General features: G+C 37.9%; 1 protein-coding gene across 1 annotated transcript in view; it reads right to left on the reverse strand.

The window, feature by feature from the left end:
- Window positions 1-21119, reverse strand: part of LOC104521841 (probable E3 ubiquitin-protein ligase HECTD4) — a gene marked incomplete at both ends in the record, with an annotated part of 36189 nt that overhangs the window by 4711 nt on the left and 10359 nt on the right. The window contains 34 exon segments of the mRNA XM_029084008.1: window positions 4-51; window positions 220-356; window positions 788-1025; window positions 1590-1753; window positions 1880-1959; window positions 2226-2374; window positions 2539-2700; window positions 2982-3085; window positions 4012-4127; window positions 4548-4717; window positions 5142-5312; window positions 5569-5751; window positions 6413-6548; window positions 6744-6946; window positions 7597-7678; window positions 8395-8584; window positions 8886-9166; window positions 9449-9602; window positions 10175-10359; window positions 10657-10803; window positions 11403-11569; window positions 11684-11825; window positions 11972-12107; window positions 12546-12721; window positions 13317-13405; window positions 13491-13595; window positions 13772-13964; window positions 14205-14438; window positions 14760-14923; window positions 15777-15881; window positions 17073-17219; window positions 18668-18866; window positions 19902-20002; window positions 20295-20448. Coding sequence (XP_028939841.1) covers window positions 4-51; window positions 220-356; window positions 788-1025; window positions 1590-1753; window positions 1880-1959; window positions 2226-2374; window positions 2539-2700; window positions 2982-3085; window positions 4012-4127; window positions 4548-4717; window positions 5142-5312; window positions 5569-5751; window positions 6413-6548; window positions 6744-6946; window positions 7597-7678; window positions 8395-8584; window positions 8886-9166; window positions 9449-9602; window positions 10175-10359; window positions 10657-10803; window positions 11403-11569; window positions 11684-11825; window positions 11972-12107; window positions 12546-12721; window positions 13317-13405; window positions 13491-13595; window positions 13772-13964; window positions 14205-14438; window positions 14760-14923; window positions 15777-15881; window positions 17073-17219; window positions 18668-18866; window positions 19902-20002; window positions 20295-20448 — 5212 coding nt within the window.

Genomic DNA, 21119 nt, shown 5'->3' on the forward strand with positions numbered 1-21119 from the left:
AGGGAAAACTTTAGTTTCCCAGGCTTTAACCAACAGGGCATAGTGATCCTCCTACAAAGATTAGAGTTATTTAGAACACCAAGAAGAAAGGTTAACAGCAGCTGTATTTTCCTTAAGAAAGCAGGGAAAACCCTTGTGTGGTAAAACTTAAAAATCTGAATTACAAGATGTGTATTTAGAGTAGAAATTATAGCAGAGAGAGTTTGCCATGTTCCTCACCCGGGGAATATCGTCATCATCGTCATCATCACTTTCATCATCTGCAATAGGAGGTGGATGAGGATCGGGGCCCGATGTGATAAAGTTCTCGTAGCTTAGTTCCATTTTATAGTGGCAAGATGTGTCACTGTCATATTCTGCAAAACACATACAGAAATAATGAGATCATAATACACTAGAAGGCATGCAACAATATTCCATGAATTTTTTGAGATCCATGGTTTCCAGTCACTCAGTGGAAACATAATGCATTTTGACAGAGCAGAACCAATCGGCCGAGTCAATCAACTACAACATTTTATTGTAATTAAAGCCCTAATAAGATAGTTTCTCATTGTAGTTGCATTAATTAAGAATAATTTCTGTGTCCATAATGGAAGACCAAAGTAAGATTCTTTTAATTGCCTTGCCTAAAGTCAAATAAGCATGTATTTGACTGTGCTTATTGTACTGCTTTACCTAAGCAGGCAGTACCTAAGGACTGCAGACAGGATGTGCTTAAATCCTATTTAATAAATTGTAATTTCTCCTAAAAAAAGATTAAAAAAAAAATTAATCATCACTTTACGTTGTTGAGCTGTAGCAACAGCAGCAATTCTACAAGGAGGTCCATGGTTCCCAGGATCAGAAGCTATGCTGGTTCCAGCATCGTTATCACTATCAGAAGCCATGGCAAAAGGCAACGCTTCAAAGTTGGCACTTATTTCTTCAGCAAGGTCAATGCACAGATCCGCAGCGTTCCTGTGAGCCTGTCCTTCAGCGTAGGCAAACTGGCGAGACCCAAAGTTAGCACGGACTTTGGTGTTCTGAAAGAAGATGCACATAAAAGCATTACGGATGATGAGTTGGGGATTGGTTTGATCCTTCTCTTCACTCTTTTTTAAAAAAACAACAACAACAAAAAACCCAGCTCAGCCAAAGGGATAAGCTGATCACATCTCCATGCCACACAGTTTTCCCAGCGTTGCCAGCTGTAGAACTGGATGCAGCAGGGAAAGTATTAATCTTCTAACCACAAACTTGGAACTTGCCTTTTTTCTAGCTTCAAGACACAGCATACTTAGCTAGTCTACTGAGAAGCAAGGTCACTGCTGGGAAGGAATAGTAACACAAGGGCTACTAGCACAGAATAATGTCACCTCATCAAGCCAGCTGCACGTTACTGTCCTAATGGGTAGAAAAAGTTCCAAATAATGACAAAACATACACGCACCTGGGAAGGGAAAAGGAATACCTCAACTTAACTCAATAAAAGTTAAAACTATCACTCTACTTTTTATAGATAGGTAAGCAAGCTCAATACTTTCTATATGTTTTTAATATTTCTGAAAGAATACACATCAAGCAACATATTTCTGTTAAAAACTTGCCTTTTTCTGAATGTGGACAACTGGCCACATTCCACCAGAGACATCTTCCAGATACGGCCCAAGGCGCTGCCCACAATACGTAAAATAAACTCTGCCTTTAGCTGGCTGCCCTGGAGGGGGTGGAGTTCCTTCTGTTCTTTCCCATCCGATTCCTGCTACATCACCTTCAGAAAAATATAATCATCAAACGAAGAACACGGATTTAATATGTTTTCTCATCCACTGTTTCCCTTACATTTAGGGGATTTTCTGATTTAACAGATAAGCAAGCTTGCTGTACTCTTACATACCAGGAGAAAGAGTCACATCCAGTCTAACACTCTTCCACTGCAGCAAGCTGGAGCCATTGTAGTGCACTGCTCGCCCATTACTGAGAAGTAACACAAGAAGAGAATTAAAGAGAGCACTGAAACCAATCAGGATTACAATTCACTACTAGCTGAGGTCTAGATAGCTGTGGTACTTACAAAAGGCAACTCAGTTCCCTTTATTTTGATACAGAGATATTCTAATTCGTAATTTCAACATTAAAATCTCCGTGTTGCCTAATACAGTGTGCTCACAATACTCCTCCCTAAGGAGCAATAGAAATGTGCTGAGCAAGACCATGGCTTTTGATGTACATCTGCAACGTACTTGTGAAAAAGACAGGTGCCCACTGGGTTTGTCCAAGCACCATCCCGTTTTTCAGCTTCTGTAGCAAATCCAAATGAAACTATTGGTCCAGTGTCATCATCTGTATCTCCATAGGAAACTATTTCAATTTCCCAGTAGAATGATGGTGCCTAGAAATAAAAATAATATTTAAAAAAAATATTTACAAACCATAGGTAAAATAGAAACTTTAAAAAACATTTACAAAATATAGGTAAAATATGAAATAGTGAAAATCTCTTTTCATGCACTATTGAATATTAAATGACACTGTTGTACAGTTGTGAGTTCTCACCTGTACTGGAACTGGTGAAGTGGCATAGATAAATGTGCCCCGAGGAAGTCCCCCACCTGCACTAGGATCAGCCAGAAAGGTCACAGCTGTGAGATGCGATGAAAACATGCACGCTCGCACAGGGGGAAACACTCTTGATGGGCTCCAAGTGATTTCTTTGGGCTACAAACAGGAACAGAGCATTTTATTCTACCAATTACAGTTGAAGTTATCTACTGAAATCCAACGACACGTTTTTTATGAAGCGCACATTGAATACAATACGTGCAACTACCACAACTGCAACCACAACTAATCGTGTCCCTTTACAGAATTCACATTAACTGAAATGTTTAAACAAGAATCCAGCTAGTTTGGCTCCAACACCACAGGCAGGTGTTCTGCATTCAGTGGCTGCCTTCATTTGCAAGGGGCAGAAGACTCAGCATTGTTTCTGCACTCACCTGTCTTCTGTCTGCTTGCAGTGGAGGAGGGGGAGGCCGAGCACAGTCACGATACAACATTCGTAATCTTTCACACTGCATTTCTACAACAAGGAGCCTCTCCCCTGTAACGACAAACCAAGTCATGAGGTTCCAAGGAAATCTAGTTACTTAAGTCCAACAATGCAACTTTAATACCGGTAAATAGAAACAAACGTGACATTTGCATTTTTAGAGATCTGATCAAATAGTCTCACTTACCTAATCAACAAAATTAAGGACAAAATCTAATGCATATGAGCAACTGTCTTCCTCATGTTTAATTTATATTTGGTTAGCAAAGACATTGTTATGTTAATTAAGGTATAAATTAAGGTATAAAGTTCACTTTAGTGAGCAAGTTTATGACCCAGCAAAAGCAGGAAGTCAAAAGAATTTACACCTACTGTCAAAAACTCAGTATGCTCCTTTTACACTGGAGATCACACTGAAATCCACTTGGTTCCTACCCTAACACCCTTTGCTTCAGCCACTTTTCCTCCAATGAAAGGCTCTGACATGTTCCTAAAATTTGTCCTCGAACTAAGACTTCTGCTGGGCCCACTGTTTATCCACAGAGGGGAAGGAAATCAAGAGCTCAATGATAAGGAATATAAAGAAATCATTGTAAAAACAGCAAAAAGGTCATAAAAAGAAAACGTATAAATGATAATGTCAGGGAATACAGAGTAGGTTACATTTGGAAGCAAGAAGAGTGGAGAGGGTTCAGAAGCAGAATAGTAGAGAGCTGGTCTCAGGACTTGCATCTTCTGTGATGCATAATATAATCATGTTCTGGTTTAAACTTATTTCCTAATGTTTAAATTATTTAGTCTGGCTATTAGCTACTCTCAGGTTAACAGCTCTGCAGCTGTAACAAGACATGCTGTACTGTGCTAGCTATCATAAACTCTAAGTAGCTGGAGGACAAAACACACAAATGATTTTAAAAGCTGTTATGTCTCTGAACTGAATACTACAGTGAAGCTGCAAGAACACATTGAATACCTACCAGGGCTGCACTCCTGCGCTACTAAATTAAGAACTTCTACAGCAGCTGGACACTGTTGAATGAATTCTTCACAGAATGAGCTGTCTTCTAACAGCTGAGCCATCACCAGGCATGCTCTTAATGGAAAAATAATACGTTTAAAGCATTACAAAAGAGCACACCGAATTCAAAGTTCTCTTTATATGTCTTAAATTCAGGATTATTTTAAAAGACAGCATGCCAACTGATCTATGTCTTTGTCTGGTTGCTCAGCTATCCATTGGAACTTCCACAATGGCAGCTTTCCCCTGCTTCACACAAAGCATTCACTCAACGCATTGACAGCGTTACAGGGGGCACTTCATTTTTGGTGCTCATTTTAACAACATCCAGACAGTAAATGTACTTAAGGAAGCAAACAAGAATTTTTGCATTGTCCCTTGCTGTCATATGCTGGTATCAATAGAGCAAGAAAACAAGAAGCCATGCAATTTTCTTGAAGATTTGTGTAGGGTATCAGAACAGACTGGGGTGCTGCACAAAAACCAATGACTCACCTGGTTCTTATTTCAGCAAGAAGCCGGACCACTGCCATTACTGGAGTTGAGCCATCTCCTGTTGCAGGAAGTGAGGTGTGAATAGATAGACTTCCCTCCTGAGGAAGCAACATGGACTGGACTGCCTGTACTACCTTCTCAGTAATGGACAGTTTATGAAGAGGCAATGCCTGATGGTGGGGGGGCACGGTAAAAAGTTAAATTCAAGTAGTTAGTTTCTAAGAAATGAGGGAGTTTTATTACCTGGAGTTAATTCTCATTTTGTACTATCACAAAACCAGCATCAAACACCAGTCAAAAAAACAAAAAAAAAAAAAAAAGGAAAAAACAGAAACAAAACAAAAGAAAACAACACAGTATGCAATGGAATATTTTTAAGCACCAAAAGATGAATATCCATGTTACTTGAATAAGAACTTAAATATCAATATTGTTAAGATATGTTTAAAATAATGAGGCAAACTTTACATATAATCTTCAATCAAAGATGAAACACATTTTTTACATGCTGTAGATTAATTGCCAGTATGCTGTGACACACACACACACAAAATTGATATTATACTTAATATTGGATTCTTAAAACTACCGTACCTCAGATCTTGGAACACAGAGCCTAGATAATGGAATAGTTAATGTGTCTGATGCTTGTGAGGTCTTTCTACTGTCTATACTTGTAGGTGGAAATTTGACCGTTGCTATACCTTCTTGTTCATTAATAGATGCCACAACTCCAATGCTTCCTGCTATTCCTTTACCTAAAACCTACAACCAAAGAAAGTCTGCTTTACAAACAAGAAACACTGAATGTTTAACACCACACACACCAACTCAACACACAATTAGAGCTGGGTATTTTATGAAACAGGAATAACACACAACAGCAATCTCCACAAGTTTTATTGCAAGTGCTTCACAAACACAGGCAACCTGCACACTGCTTCACAAGTACGCTGCTGCAGGCAAAACATCGTCAAAAGCACCAGTTCTCATTTAAGATATGTGCACAGTGCTGAATTACCTGAACTTCAGAACCTATTTTAATGGTCTCCTTAAAGCCACCCAGAGCACAAAGGGCAGCTACAGCCTGTCGAGCAATTCTTTGAAGTTTAGCAAGTTTCCTTCCACTGCTACTCCCGTTCTCCAAAATACTCTCTGCATATTTCCCAAGTTGGGGAATGTACATCAGAGCCCGAGACAGAACCTGAAGACACAAGCAAAAAATACCAGAGAATGACTTCAAAGCACAATTCAAACAAAAAACAAGCCTCCAACCCACACACAGTCTCAGAAGAGTTATTTTTGTTCTTGAAGAGAATTATGTAACTCAGAATATTCTTAAGTTCTCTGAAGCGTGAACACCAGCAAAGCTGGCTCCATTCCCTAATACCTTTTAAAATCAGAGTTACATATATAATCTTAGCAAAGGTCTTCGCTCAAGGATTTAGCCTTAGTAACAGATTAGGTGCTACAGGATTCAGGGGAACATACAAGCAATGTCCTATACTTCCCAGTCAACACGTTAGACCCTCAGAAGTCATGGCAAAGAGGACTGAAGACCAAAGGCAGAATAACTGCCCAGTAAAGGCAAGATAACTCCCTAAACACACAGCATTATTAATTATTGAAAAGAATGACAGATGAATTACAGAATGACAACACATTCTCTAATGCTGGATAATTTTTGGTTATTTATTCCACCTTAAGATGCCAGAGAGATACCACTTATTAGAAAGGGGTGCTTCTATGAAGTTAAAAGTAGTAAATTGGAAAGGAGCAGCTTAGGAAATTGCACCAATTAAGTTTTCTTAACTATCAATGCATGTTTGGTGTAGAATTCGATACCTAATCTTCTGTTTGCTTACTTTTTCAGCAGTTGTGGTCCATATCTGAGCTGCATTTGATTCTGGTGCCATCAACAAGCTATGTAGCAAAGCAATCACCTCTGCTGCCATGCTGTTTGCAACATGGCCACTAATGAACGGCCTCACAGGATCCGTCCTACACAGGAGAACAAGGACATTTGCCCATTAATGTCAAAACACGAGAAGGAAAAGAAGCTTCAGTTGACAACAACAACACACAGCACAAAAAAGGGAAGTTTATGAACACCTAGATTATTTTCTAGAGCACTACAAACACTGGTATACAGAAAAGCAGAATCTAGACTCTAACTATAGAATCAAAGTGACCTACCTGGCAAGCTCAGAATTCCTCTCCCTGCAAATAGAAGTCTGTGCTGTCTTCTTTTTGTCCCCAGTGGACAACCCACTGGTAGTTTCTGGATTGACAGTTTCTATGGGTGGCCCAACACTAACTATCAGACCAGACTGTGCCCACTTAGTTGCCTTTCGAAGAGCTGCAGCAGCTTCTTCTGTAATAACTTCACAGCAGCCACTCTGAAAATAAAATTGCCATATAAGAGCCAACATTAGTATTGGTCTATTTGGTCACACTATGGGATGCATTTAACTCTCCTCCCTCAGCATCTGTAAAAGTACTGAGAACACATCAAAGCATCCTCCTGTGTATGTAACAGTCACAGTCATAAAGCAAATTCTTTCTCCTGCTTTTTCTCATCTACAAAGAGATGAGATCAATGTGGATTCACTGCTTTTAATATTCCATTCTTAACAGTATAAATTTGCTTTTCTGATCAAACAGCCACATATGAGTATTCCTGGTGCAAATACTCAAGAATATGTTTGAAAATACACATGAAAATGTAATTTAAATATGTGGTTTAAAATTTATACTATTAAGGTGCATTAAACACTTCAGGAAAGAGAATACTGAAGGGGCTTAAACATGATCTACAATGGCTGGGGGAAGTATTAGCTGAAATTCTTTTTCATCATTTACCCTTGTATTTACATCAATAACTACATAATACTAACATTTACATAAATAATAAAAGTTACCTTTCTGAACAGTTCAGCAAATTAAAGGAATTTAACAAAGGGGATTTAACAGCAGTAAAAACCAAGAATTCTCACTGGCTACTGATTTTTACAATGCTGATTAATTCTTCAGTTATTCCTTTTCTTACTTTTGTCATGTCTCGATCCATTTTCACCACTTTCTCCATATTGGCTCCAGTTCCTAGTCGGAATGGACGACCTTCTGAGCTGCTATTATAGTGAAAATAAATCACATTAGCTTTGTTTTACTGCTGGCAAAAACAGCTGAACTATACAGTCCATTTTAATATTTTATGCACATTTTTAAATGATTTGAAACCAACTCTTGCAACTTAATTGCTTCACAGTAACAGAAATACTTGATAGTTAAGGATATACCCAACTGCACTGTAATTTAAAAAAAATAGTTTAATACTACTGAATGTAGTTATTTGCATAGCAATTTAACCCTTCCCTCCTCAAAAAGAAGCATAATGAAATTGTTTTTTACTGAACACAAATGCCTGCAAGCTCCCAGTTAGCCTTTCACCTAAGAACACTCAACAGCTCTAAATTTTTATATCAATTTTAGGGCACGAGTTCAAAACCAACTTGGAGTGGGGGAAGAGGAGACAATAGTACAGAATGCAAGAGGTGATAAACGCTGGCTGCTTGACACGCAGAGATCTCAAAATCCAAGTGGGTACTAAGAATACTAAAGAAGCTGTAATAGTAAATTATTATCCAGCATATGCATTACTAAACACAAGGTTTTTAAAGCCATTTTGCTTTGGTAGTTCTATTTGTTAGCCCTACTTAGTCTGCAATACCAGAACAAGATCCATTCAATTTTCCTCACAGAGCATCATTTAAGTAGCACTAAAAAAAGAAGATAGATGGAATTGGATGAATTGGTTGTTAATTGCAATCCAGTAAATTAAGATTACCTTAATAATGGCTGAAGGACTTCATGGGATGACTGGTCTTCCCGTTTATGAATAAAAATAGAAAGTTTACCATCCACTGCCTCACTTTCTTCTCCAGGATCTTTATCACCTTTTATGGAATTTTTAGGGCTGGCTTTTGCCAAAGTCGTATCCGGCTCAGAGGCAGTTGGAGAAAGAACTGTCTGGCATCCTTGAAGTAGAAAGGAAAAAACCAAATCAAAGAAAAACACACAACCATGAGCTCCATCAACAAACTTTCTTGCCCTTGAAACTAATGCTAACAAACCCGAGATGAGTCTAAACATCACTGTGACACACACCTTAGTTTGACAGCAATTAAATTGAAGTCACAGAGATATCCTATCTTTTAACACTGACATATCATACACCTTTTCCTACATGAGCTTTCTGTCAATACAAAAGCTCCTTGCAGAAACATGACTTGCTTGGCAATTTCTCAAATTAGCATGACACCAAAAAGATGCTGGTACCTGGTACTACATAATCCGCCAGCTTTGCCAACAGCAGAGAGGCAATCTTGGAAGCTGGGTCACTGGGATCATCCTGTTCACTGTTCAGAGAGGGTACAGAGTAACTCCAGGGAGGCAATTCCACATTTCCACAGTCCTCAACACTCATGAGAGGCAGAGCAGCACGACACAGCTGGAGGATTATAAGGACCAACTTTGGAGAAGGACGCTGATCCAAGAGAAGTGACAGAAGCTTGGACACACAGGCTGGCTGGCTCAGGATTGCTTTACCTATGTGACTCCTGAAAGGGAGAAAAAAAAACCCAGGTAACTGCTGCTTGGAAGAAAAAAAAAAAGATTGTTTGCTGATGCTCTTGTAAATAATAAGTTCATTGGTTTTCAAGATGCAATTTTTAAAAAATTTCAGCATCTGACAAAACCTTATCTGCAACAATTCTTATATAACCTGATAGCACTGATTAAACATTGTCAGCTTACAATCAAAAAACCCCACAAAACCCTAAAAGAACCCCCACCTGCTTTCAAACATAGAAAAAAATACTTGAGAGACGAAGGTCTAGTACCTTGATAGGTCATTAAGAAGACTGAGAACATCTTGAAGTGCATCATTTCCTGCAGCTTGATTACCACAACACTCTGTAGCCCGAGCAAGGTGGTTAGTAAGAAGGCTGGAGACCTGACGAGCCAGACCAGAGTGAACAGCTTCTGTAGAACCACCTTTAAAATGCAAGAATATACAATTGTAATTAACAAAACTGAATTTACACATCTACAAATTCCTTCCTCGTAAAATTAAAACAGTAAAAAAAATGTTTTGTTTTGTTATAGCAAAACATTTCTATATAAAATGTCTTTAAAAATAAAACCTGACACAACATCTGTGATCCATTAGCCAACAGCCGTGTGTCTATAAGTTTATGTATATTACAGGCAAATCCCAACACAGTAAAAATGTGTAAGTGATCACGCAGGGTCTCCTGGTTCTATGGATGTGCCTATGTAGAACCAAGTGGTAGACTTGAAATTATCTGCAACATAAACACTCCCACGAGAAGGAAAAGCTAAAATTAAAAACCAATCAAACAATATCCCCCCAAAAACAAAACAAAAAAATTCACAAGAAGAAGAAAATAGACTTATTTGTGTATCCAGTTGTGTGTGCTAAAGAACCCAAACAGGACTGAAGCCGTGGTGAGTGGATACCCCATTTTAAATACATTTACACCACTTCTCAGGCACTTGTGCAATTCTAAGGTGCACAGTAGAAATACAGTTGGCAGTGTTCCTACCTTCTTCTTTCTCCCATTCAACACAGCGATTGGCTAGCACCTGGAAGGCAGCCCAAGCCATGGTGGCCACCTTCTGTTTCTTAGTCTGTTTTTCATTCGAACTAGATTCTGTCTGGCTGCTTAAACTGCAAAGTCGGTCCATAAGTTGCACCAGGCCACTACGTACCAAACACTTCTCTTCACTCCTGTATGAGAAGAGAAATTCAGATTTTACTTCAGTAACTTTTCAGTCACTAACAACAGACACAGTGAAAATCCAGAACTTGCTGTTAACTCAGCAATCAACTACTTCACTTTGCAGAAAGATGGTTCTGTCTCTCCCTTGTCTTCCCCAGATTAAATTCTGTATTCTGAGAAAATTTAACAGGATCTTCTCAGATAAGAGAATATATTTATACTATATAATGCTTCTTCTTAGGGCAAAACCTAATAAGGACAGCTGTGGATGCCCTCCTTCCCTTTCTGAAGGAAATATTTCATACCTTGTGTAAGGTATAGTGCACAAGAGGCCAATGCTATTTGCACAAGCAATGGGGTAGCGAGCACACAGCGAGACCACAGACGTCATAGTCTCTCCAAAAGCTTCCTGGACTTGTTCCACCATCCCGCCACATGTGAGCTCTTCAATTCTGTTGGTAGTTAGATATTGAAAAGATAGGGTTTCTAGGTTAAACAAAATGAACAAACTTCCAAATATAGCTTAAAAAAAAATAATAATCAGCACATATTAAGAATGACTCAAGGAAGATTTAGAAGCAGAACTGCAAGTCACAATGCTTTAACATGAACCATATATAAACAAGGTAGTATAGTAGTTTTACCTCAGACATGATTGAAATTTTACCACAAACAAAATATTTGAAAAATATTTATCAAATTTAGATGACAGTATTAGCGTCAGCTAAATCTACCACTAATACCTAATTAACATGAGTTTTTAATTAAGTCAGGAGAGTAAGATACATATCCATACAGATACATATCCACACCTGTGGCCATATTATCCCAGTATGAAAGGAAAGTTCATCTGTTGCCAGATAAAAGCATTTCTTCAAGTTTCTGCCTTTTTACCCAACAAGGGCCAATAAAAGTAGTTGCTGCAAGCTTTGTTCTGCAAAATTGAGCCCTCACAGCTAGTCACTTCTCATGGTTTTTCTTTGCGCAATGCAACTTACGATCTTCTACAGAGACTGAAACATTTAATTATTTTTCAGAGAAATAAACAAACCTTGGTCCTCCCTGAAGTACCATGGTCACTGGGCCTACAAGATGCGTCACACCACCAACCCGAACAGCTGCCGTCAACAACTCTCTCATATGCACTAGGGCTTGCTTCCTTGTATTCCCACGTCGCCACCTTGTCTGAGCAGCTAGCAGAAAACTGCTGCTGGACACCTAGGAGATGTTGGTTGTTTGTTTTTGTTAGTGAGATATAAGCAAGACACCTCCCTTCTCTGTGAAAGTCTGCATTTGAAAATAGAATGATTGAGCACATTTAAAATGACGTACTGCTTGGTCAGGATTTGTTCCAATGAAAGCAAACAGCTGTCCCAGTAAGACACTGTAGGTGGGTTTATCTCTGCTGTCCTCAATGGTCAGGGACTGGAGAAGAGTGAAAGAGCTGCTTCTGTGGCTGGTAACGTGGCGGCGCCTGTGAGAACAGAGGACAATTACACCTGGCAGCAGTAAATTGATCCAACGAAAATAAATTGTGCAATGCTTGCCAAGCTTCTGATGACTTTAACAACACAGGCTGAATGACTGTAAAGCAGCTTAATGGAATAAAGCGTTGCATACCTTTGACTTGATCTAGCAAACTCGATATCTTCATTACCAATCATTTCTAAGTCAGATGGTGCTGACATACTGCGAAGGAAGACGGGCTGGCGGACTGCGTGAGATATCACTTTTGTTTCAGATGCTGATTTACAGGCTGCAATATGACACAATAGGAAAGAACATCACTCCTGGTGTAGGAGGTTATTTAAAAACTGTTCTTAAAGTCACTGCGGACATTTCAATGAAAGCTGGAACACAGGATGGGGAACAGGCAGTCTAACAGGAACCTGCAACTCAGGTCTGAGGACCTTCCTGTTTTGATTAAGTTAAGCTTTTTTTTCCCCCCAATAATTCAGGAGACCAAAGTTTAAATGCCACATATCATTACTCAGACCTTAATTTACCATCATTACAGCAATGAGAAAACAAAGACACAACTTCATTTACTATAAAAAATTATTTAATTTGAAAAAGGAAAAAAAAAAAAAGTTTAATTTTAATTTAAGTGAAAGATGGAAAAATAAGAGAAAAGGAATAAATTATATCTTTAGGAAAGAAAAAAGAAGTATAATGTTGGTAAGGAGATATATACCTGGAGTCTCTGCAGGGGTACCTGATATACTTCTTGTGATACCAGACTGTGCTGCAATAGTGACATGTAATAACAGCTCTGCTCTGTTCATCAAGCTCTTAACCAAAGTTTTTGTTTTTGCCAGGGGATGAGAAGTCTTCTGTATCAGTGAATTCACCTCTTGAAAAAACTTCTCCCTGAGATTATGAAGGAAAAATAAAAGAAGCAAACTCAATTAGGTTTTGATGCTTTCCAAAATAAGGTGTTACTGTGAGAAAGGTTATTTTAAAGAAGACACATAGCACCAATCTATTCTATACCAACAAAGTAGAAGGCAGAAAAAAGTAAACAAAGTCTATAAACAATAAAGTAAATAAGTGATTTGTTAGTAAGTACTCATAGCTGTGGCACTAATATTACTATATTTAGCACAGATATTTCTAACAATTTAATCAGATATTGCTAGATAGACAAGAAAATTAAGTTTTAAAGTATTTGCATTCCTGGTTAGAAGTTCATCTGAACATTCTACTCTCAAAGATTGTTTTCTTTCTATAGGTCTACCAGCCTTTAATGAAATTAGACATAAAATGTTTTCAAAACATTTAGTGCCAGCTTCTGTTTCACATTATTAAGTGTCGCAGGGTACAGAGAGATTTGAGTGCCTACTTCAATAAGCATTTATGTGTGTATGCAATTTTAACCCTGCATGGCTACTTTTGGAACCCACTGAAAATCCACAGCTGCTTAGCGCTGCCTTTCTCATGGTACACCCCACAGCCAGCTACCAACCTTAATGCCAGGACCACGTTCTCAAGATCACTTCCATCGAAAGAAACCTCTTTCATTGAGCACAGAAGCTCTAGTTCTTTCATCTTGCTCTAAACAAAACGAAGGAAAAGGATGAACATCTCTTGAGAGAGCAGCATGAAGCATGAGCGCACACACAGCAGCCACAACGCTTACCTCATTGAAGTGGTAATCGTAGAAGAATGGGATGTTGTTCTCCAGCTTCCCATGTGTCGCATCATCTACCTCATTCTGCCACTTCTGCTCCAGCTCGGCCACACTCTAATAAAAGAGATAAAAATAACTTATTGTAATTGTTCATCTTAAGGAGTAGAAGAGATCTTAAAAGAAATCTGAGCACATTTTGTATTTCTATGTTTCTAAAATGCTGTTAACACACCTTCATCTCAAAAAAAAAAAAAAAGCCTTATGTTTTTTTAAGGTAATTTTATTTTTACCTGCAATTGTCTCTCCATGGCATTCAGCTTCTTAAAGGTCTCTCCCATAATTTTACAAAGTAAATCATATTCTTCAGCATGTTCTTCCTGATACTGGAAATTTATCAGGGACTGGAGCGCATCAACCAAATTCAAATGTTTGATCACACATGAAACTACCATCTCCTCCATGACTTCTGGCTGAATCACCTCCCTAGGGTCACAGGTAAAGCCAAACTGATTAAGCAAGAGTAACGGGCAAACTCTGACAATTCATATTTACAATTCACTAAATGCTGCATGCACACACAAATATTTCCAGAATATTAAATGTGTACCATCATACACCACAGGCACGCTGCATCCTCACCTTCGCTTTTTTAGCTCACTTACCTTGGCACCAAGCATTTTAAACAATATAAAGTTAGAAAAAGAGAGCAAAATGACTACTTACTTTATACTAGGTCTAAATTGAGGCCGAGCACGTCCAGAAATTTCCCTGAGTTTTATCATGATTCCTGGAGGCAGTCTAATCCTAGGCAGATCAAAATAGTGTCCAACGGGAGGCACTAGAACATCAGAAGGATATGTAAATTCTCTGTCTTCTTCTATAGTGAGAGGCAATGGAGAGGGACTTGGTGTAAGGGCAGGAGATATTACACCATTAGCTTCCACCTGCCACTGGCACCTGGAAAAATAAATAAAAATAGATTAAAAGGATTTTTAAACTTTTTTTCCTAACTATCTCCCCTCATTCAGAAAGACACATCAGTCAACAACACATTAAGTATAGCTTGTATCAAGCATAGCCCAATCCTCCTCTGCTTACTCTAAAGAAAACCTCTATTCTCTAGAATTCTCCCTTAGTTTCAGGTAACACAGAACTGCTGAACAAACTCTACAGGAAAAATTATCACCTTAAAACACGAGACTTGAGCACAACTACAAAAGTCACCTTTCCTCAGAAAAAAACCCACACAGGAACTCAGATCAATTTTTTGGTTTTTACCTTTGTAACAGTTTAGATCTTAAGAGCTCTTGACAAGTTTCTTCATCTTTGGTAATTTCTGGTCCATTGTATAATATTCGCAGCATAGAACAAGCTAACACAGAAAGGCCAAGTGCCAGGTCAACTAAGAATGGCAAGCCTCCTGACACATCCTCTGAAGACTCCTGTAGGTAGGAACAGTGATAAGTTGCACTCATCAATCAATCATGAAGTCCTTCCCCAATATATTTCAAGATAGGAGATTTTATACATAAGATTATATATAAAAATCTAAGAGATATAAATATTTATCAAGTGTGTCTTACACAGAGGTATACTGAAAAAATGCTTTAACAATTTAAAGCAATATACAAGAACAACTCAAGACAAGAAACAAAGGATTTAAACATTATTTTCCTGAACCAAGAAAGAAAAGAAAAGGTAAACTTATTTCTGGTTCAGTCATTTTCTGGCCTGCAGATCTGTCATCTCACAGATCTAGTTCTAGCTTCAAGTTTCCTTTTGTTTGATCCCAGCGTCCCTCCCCTCTCTTCTTTACATGTTGGAATAACTATTTCCTTATTAAATCTCTGATTTACAGGTTGTTACATGACACCCATCTCGCCAACGAAATCCTGATCTACAAGCAGCAAGAGATATGGAAGCGACTTCATTCAAGTCCAGTGCCAATGACAAGAGATAGGCAAGACATATTTGGTAATAAATATCTTCATAAAGCCCTAAGCATGTTACAGACTATGCCACAGGGTAATAAATATCTTCATAAAGCCCTAAGCATGATACAGACCATGCCACAAGGTATCTCTAGCTAAGGAAGCCAAACATCTATAACGTAGGTCCTTTACATGGTAAAACAATGGTTTGTCTTACTGCCAAAGTAAGCAAGCTATCACTGCTTTAAATTTCAACCATTAACTTCCAACTTTGAAGTCCGTTTCTATTTGATCTGAAGTTTGTAATGGAGAGAATATAAATTACAGCTGAACCTGTCCCACGGAATCTGTCGTGTTTGAGTACCTGTGCTCGAACAGTGCAAGCAAAGCCCCACATAGCTTTGTCTGGAGTGTTGTGCTCACGACCACTCCGCATTTCAAAGGAGAAGGTGACTGTATCTCCTTCCACCTTAAAATTTTGATGGGGAAGAGGGGAAAAAAAAGAAAAAAAAAGAAAAAAAGAAGAAGATACATTTCAGAATTGAGGCAAACAAACAGGCTTTTCATAAAAGTGGCTTACTTTATTGATTAATGCCTTTAACAACAGTTATCTAAGTATTATTTTTATCTCCAATTTTACACTCTGCTTTAAGATTCTTCTCTTTTTGTAAGGATACTTTTTAGTGGACAAATTGATTTTAATTTTCCTTCTAGCTAACTATAGGAAAACAAAAAAACCACCATAGCTGTAGAATCAAGAGTAGAATTTATCAGTCTGTGTTACTTGGCCTTGATTCTCATCAAAACACTTTAATTATTTGTCTGCAAGAAACCATGCAATAATCAACAGTTCTCTTCCTGAAGGAAGACAAACAAGCTCTTCAAGAAGAATGTCAACACATTAATAGAAGAGTTTGCTAAACAAGCAGTATAAAAATTCATGTCTGAAAAATAAATTATTTCCATTCATTGCATTCAAGCACAATAGAGTGCTTGTCTGAAATTGCTTTCTAGTTTATTACTTTTTGTTTTTCCTTTTGAAATTATTTTTTTGTTATGCAAATAAGCCCAATTTTAGTGTAGGACAATGTAGCAGCACAAACAGACAAGAAAAAAAATCATAAAAATAAAAATCTGAGGGAACATACTGCAAAATTATTGAAACATTGAAGTTTCCAGAAGTTTGAAGGATTTTTCTGTCTTGGCTTTACTGCCAAAAGCATGCAATGTAATTTTAAAACCCAACACAAATGGTTGGACAGTTGCTACATTTACTACTTGTTATATTTGTGGGGTGCTGTTAAGAAAATGCAGCCATGCCCACAGACCTTAAGAAAATATGCACAGTCTGAGGCTGTGCAAGCAGCTCTCCTAGGAACATACACTTAGGAGAACAGTGGTGCCATTAGAGGCTTCAGGACTGAAACGTACTGAGAGTTAATTCCAATAAGACATAACAAAACAAGATAAGCTCAAAGAGAAGCATCACACATAACATACAGTTGAGATTAAAGTTCTTCCCCAAGGACATGTGATCTCATCATGGATAACCATACACTTAAAAGCTTAGACTTCACTGCTATAAGGGTTAAAATGGACTCGACATGGTTTCCAAAGGGGGTTTTTCAGTGTGAAATATTGTTGGATTATCATACTGTACCTTTACTAAGTCTTTCGGCCAACCAGTTCCTAAGACACTACGGCTGCCATATCCCAGTGTATTGCCTCCATACTCAGCAACCTTCCTACTGTTTGTGTTAGGACCAGCATAGATCACCAACTTCAAAACATAAAATACACTGTTAGACTGTAAGAGAAAAACAAGAAAATCTAATAATAATAATAATACTTAGCACTTACACCGCGCTTTATATTTTCAAAGCGCTTTATCAACATTAACAAATCCTCACAACAGCCCTGTGAGGTGAGTAGGCAAGTATTATTATCCCCATTTTACAGATGGGGAAACTGAGGCAGAGAGGAAATTGAGTGACTTGCCCCCAAGGTCACACAGCAAGTCAGCAGCAGAACTGGGAGCAGAAATCAGGAGAAATCCTAACTTCCAGTTCTCATGCTGAGCCATCTAGAACTTACTGTCTCTCTACTAATAAAGAGATTGATCCTGCTCCTATCAAAGTTATGAGTTTGTCAGTGACTTCAGTGGGAACATGATGAGGCCCAAAGCTTTCTGGAGGAGTTTAACCAGTAATAGGTGACATTAATATTAAAGACACTTATAAATAACTGATGGGAGCGAGTACTACAGGACTTGCTCTATGTCAAAGAATACATGGCAACAATTAGTAAGCAGCCCAAGTAGCTCTCTGATTATACAAGGTAAATAAGTGCTATTTGTTGTGTTCTTGAAATTGAAAATACTTGTTCATATTAATTTGTGTAAACAAGCCATTTAACATCGGGGGGGAAGGGAAGTATCCTTTCCAGTTCTGCCCAGTTTAAACAAACTGTGCTGATCTACAAAGTAGACAGCTAGAGTAATATTTGAAAAGTAAGGGAAACTAACAACAGCAAAAATGAGAAGGAATTCAAACTCTGACAATCTGAGCCATCATGAAATGAACTAAAAAAAAATAAAGAAATTAAGAGTTGGTATGAATTTCTGAGGGGAGAGAAAAACTAAAACAAACCCCCCACACCCCAAAACCCCTTACACCTCTGGAGCCTACTGTATTTCTCCCATTTCATAACTACCACTACTTCTGGCATCTTTTGAGGAAACTTCCTCATTACAGGTCCTAACTCTTAACAAAAGATCCTCACAGCTGACAGGTTTTAAACACTGAAACAATCACTGGATATCATACTATGAAACAATGCACAAGAATTAAGCATATATTCTTTTTGGATTGTTCTTCAAAAATATTAGAAATTAAATACAAACCATTTATCTTCATCTTCCTGCCTTTTCATGTTAACAAATCTTTGTACATTTTCCATCATTTAGCTAAGTTTAATCTTAGGATGAAACTCAAGAATTCTTTTGAAAAGTTATTTGCACTTGTGCCACACAAGAAATAACCTCTCCTCATCCCTGTACTTTACAGCCTGGATGTAAGTAGACTCTGACATTACAGTGTACACTAATAAGCTCCTGTCATTAAAAACCTCCTGCATTATCCTGATCACTGGAAATAAGGTGCCATGAAAGACAAAGGGCAGTAGAAATTAAAATGAGGAGTGCTGCTGACAGAAACATATGTAAAAGAAAGAATTTCTGAACTGGCCCTCGCTTACCTTATCATAATCATATTGTGAAGAACATCTGTTGTCAAATCTAAGATATAAACAGCGGGCTCCTGGAATATGGACAGTTTCTTTAAATTTATAGTTATCCCTGACGGGATGAACTGTTTCTACAGTCTTCCCAGCAGCCCAGGGAGCAGGGATCTTCAAACCCGTAAGAAAACCAGGTTCTTCTTTCTCTTCCAGCATTCTGAAATTAGAGTGAAAAATCATTCCTCAAATCCAGCACACCGATCCCTACTTTGCATTCAGAGATCAAACTATAAAGGACTTTAAATCACCTCTCAGTATTGATACCTAGTGACACAAAGTACTGACTCCTGATTTTGGGCACAACTGTATTGAGGGAACATGCAGAACTCTCTACGTCAGAAATAACTACGCCAACCTCTAACCTGTAAAATCTGAACTTTGCCCTATGCTTTCCAATTTCCAAATTATGGTAAACAAGCTAATTAGCACCATTAAAAAGTAAATGGTACTATGTAGAGATTCTGACACATGACTGGTAGCATAAAAAAACCCCACTTTCCTCCTGGGACAGCACCCAAAACAGGTTATACTATTATAAAAAAATATGCCTAATATTTCACTGAAGCTTATAATTTGGAAGAGGACTGAAAATGAATTCTTCAGAGTTTTCCTACAATATATTACACATTATCACATGTTGTTTATTACTACAAATTCTGCAACACTACAAAGAGCTGTGATATGCAATTCTTATTTAATTTAGCTACGTGCTTCTGGTTTTTAAGTAGAAGCTGTATCACTTGGAGCTGATGCAAATGCAGGACTCAAAATCGTTGTACTTTGCTATGCAAATGAAACCATTTAATATCTTTCCAATAGTTTTAATACTGTATCTCATGCTGCCAGAGCAATTTACATTTTCTCATGATGGTCTTCCTTAGCCTAATTTATTGTAAAAGGAACACTTAGAATTAATTCCTAATGCTTGAAGTAAGGCAAAAAAAAAACAATACCCTGTGCAAACAATTTGAAGATATTCATTTAATTTTATAAGCCAACAAATTTTAGAATTAATTGCCTTTTGTTAAAGCTTCTGTGTCTCTAAAGACAGCCTTATAAACCATTACAGCTTTGCCTTTAAAAAAAAAATAAATAAATGCTGCTTTAAGATTTATCCCACAGCAATGGTCAAATGAACATTACAGCTAAGATATCTGATCCCATGAAAAGACCCAAATGTAAAGAAAATCACCTCTCATCAGGTAACAGCTTCCCCTTCTGTTCTGATGCACCACTGGGGGAACTGTTCAGCTCTGAGAAAACTGGAGACTGAGTTTTAAGCAGCAGTGCAGTCTGTGGCACAAAATAAACAGTTACAGAAAAATACAGACTGTAAATAATTTTAAGATCTCGTTATTGAAATTTACTAACAATCACACTGTAAGTTTTTTATTGACAATAAATCATTACTTAGTAGCTGTTGTACCAAGTCAAATTTGATACTTGGCATCATCAGCTTTTGTAGCTGTAAACTATGATCTGTGGATCACTTACTGCAGAAAGCTGACCAAGATCTACAGCACTGTCAAATATGCATGCCACATCTTTTATCCTTTGCAGACAAGTACTGACACAAAGACCATACCTGACTTGTGTAAAGAACCAGCTGCACCAGCTGAGGCATCAAGGCATCAGCCATAGTGAGAGTTTGCAAATTTGGATGCATCAGAGATGTCAGTAGGACAGGCAGCAGATGACCAAGCATAGTAGCCTTCGTAATTTGCTCCAGGCCTTTTAATCTGTAAGGAGAGTCAAGGTTTACATAGTAACAACTCTTTTCATAGAGTATCACTACTATTTTTAGTCACCTGTTTAATCTTGTAACAGACTGCATAAGTATGCAATTAAAAATTCAGAGAACACTTGCATTAAAAAACAAACAAACAAGAAAACAACTTAATACCTTGAAAATATTACAGTTTTTCCAAGGTGTCAGTGTCCTAGTCTTTGCTGTCAACTCTTACTAAACAACGATAGACCAGGAGACAGTAAATCAAGAGTTTAATAATTGCTTAGAAAATGATAAGCTCCCATGGGCATGGGATGAAAGTCCACACCAAACACAGATGTATTAGTTCAGTATGTGTAGGAGACTCCTAGTGCACATAGCTCAAAGTACTTCAAAAGAACGTGTAGCTACAAAAATATATTTGAGCATGAAACCCATCTGAAAATATCCCAGAGGAATTGTGTATTATCAATAAATAAAACTAATCTTGTGGGCACAGAAAAGCAGAGAAACTGAAGTGTGAAACACAACTGGGAGAGGGAAGTGTTTGTTTAACTACAGAAAAGGATCACAGCTTTTGTTTACATCCCATTCCCAACACATATTTTTAGTGGAGGGGAGATGGGGAAGGGCAAGCTGATGCTATCTGATGAAACATGCAGGATATCGTAACAACATCCA

The sequence above is a fragment of the Antrostomus carolinensis genome, unplaced genomic scaffold, assembly GCF_000700745.2.
Source record: "Antrostomus carolinensis isolate BGI_N321 unplaced genomic scaffold, ASM70074v2 scaffold7253, whole genome shotgun sequence".
Lineage (NCBI taxonomy): Eukaryota > Metazoa > Chordata > Aves > Caprimulgiformes > Caprimulgidae > Antrostomus > Antrostomus carolinensis.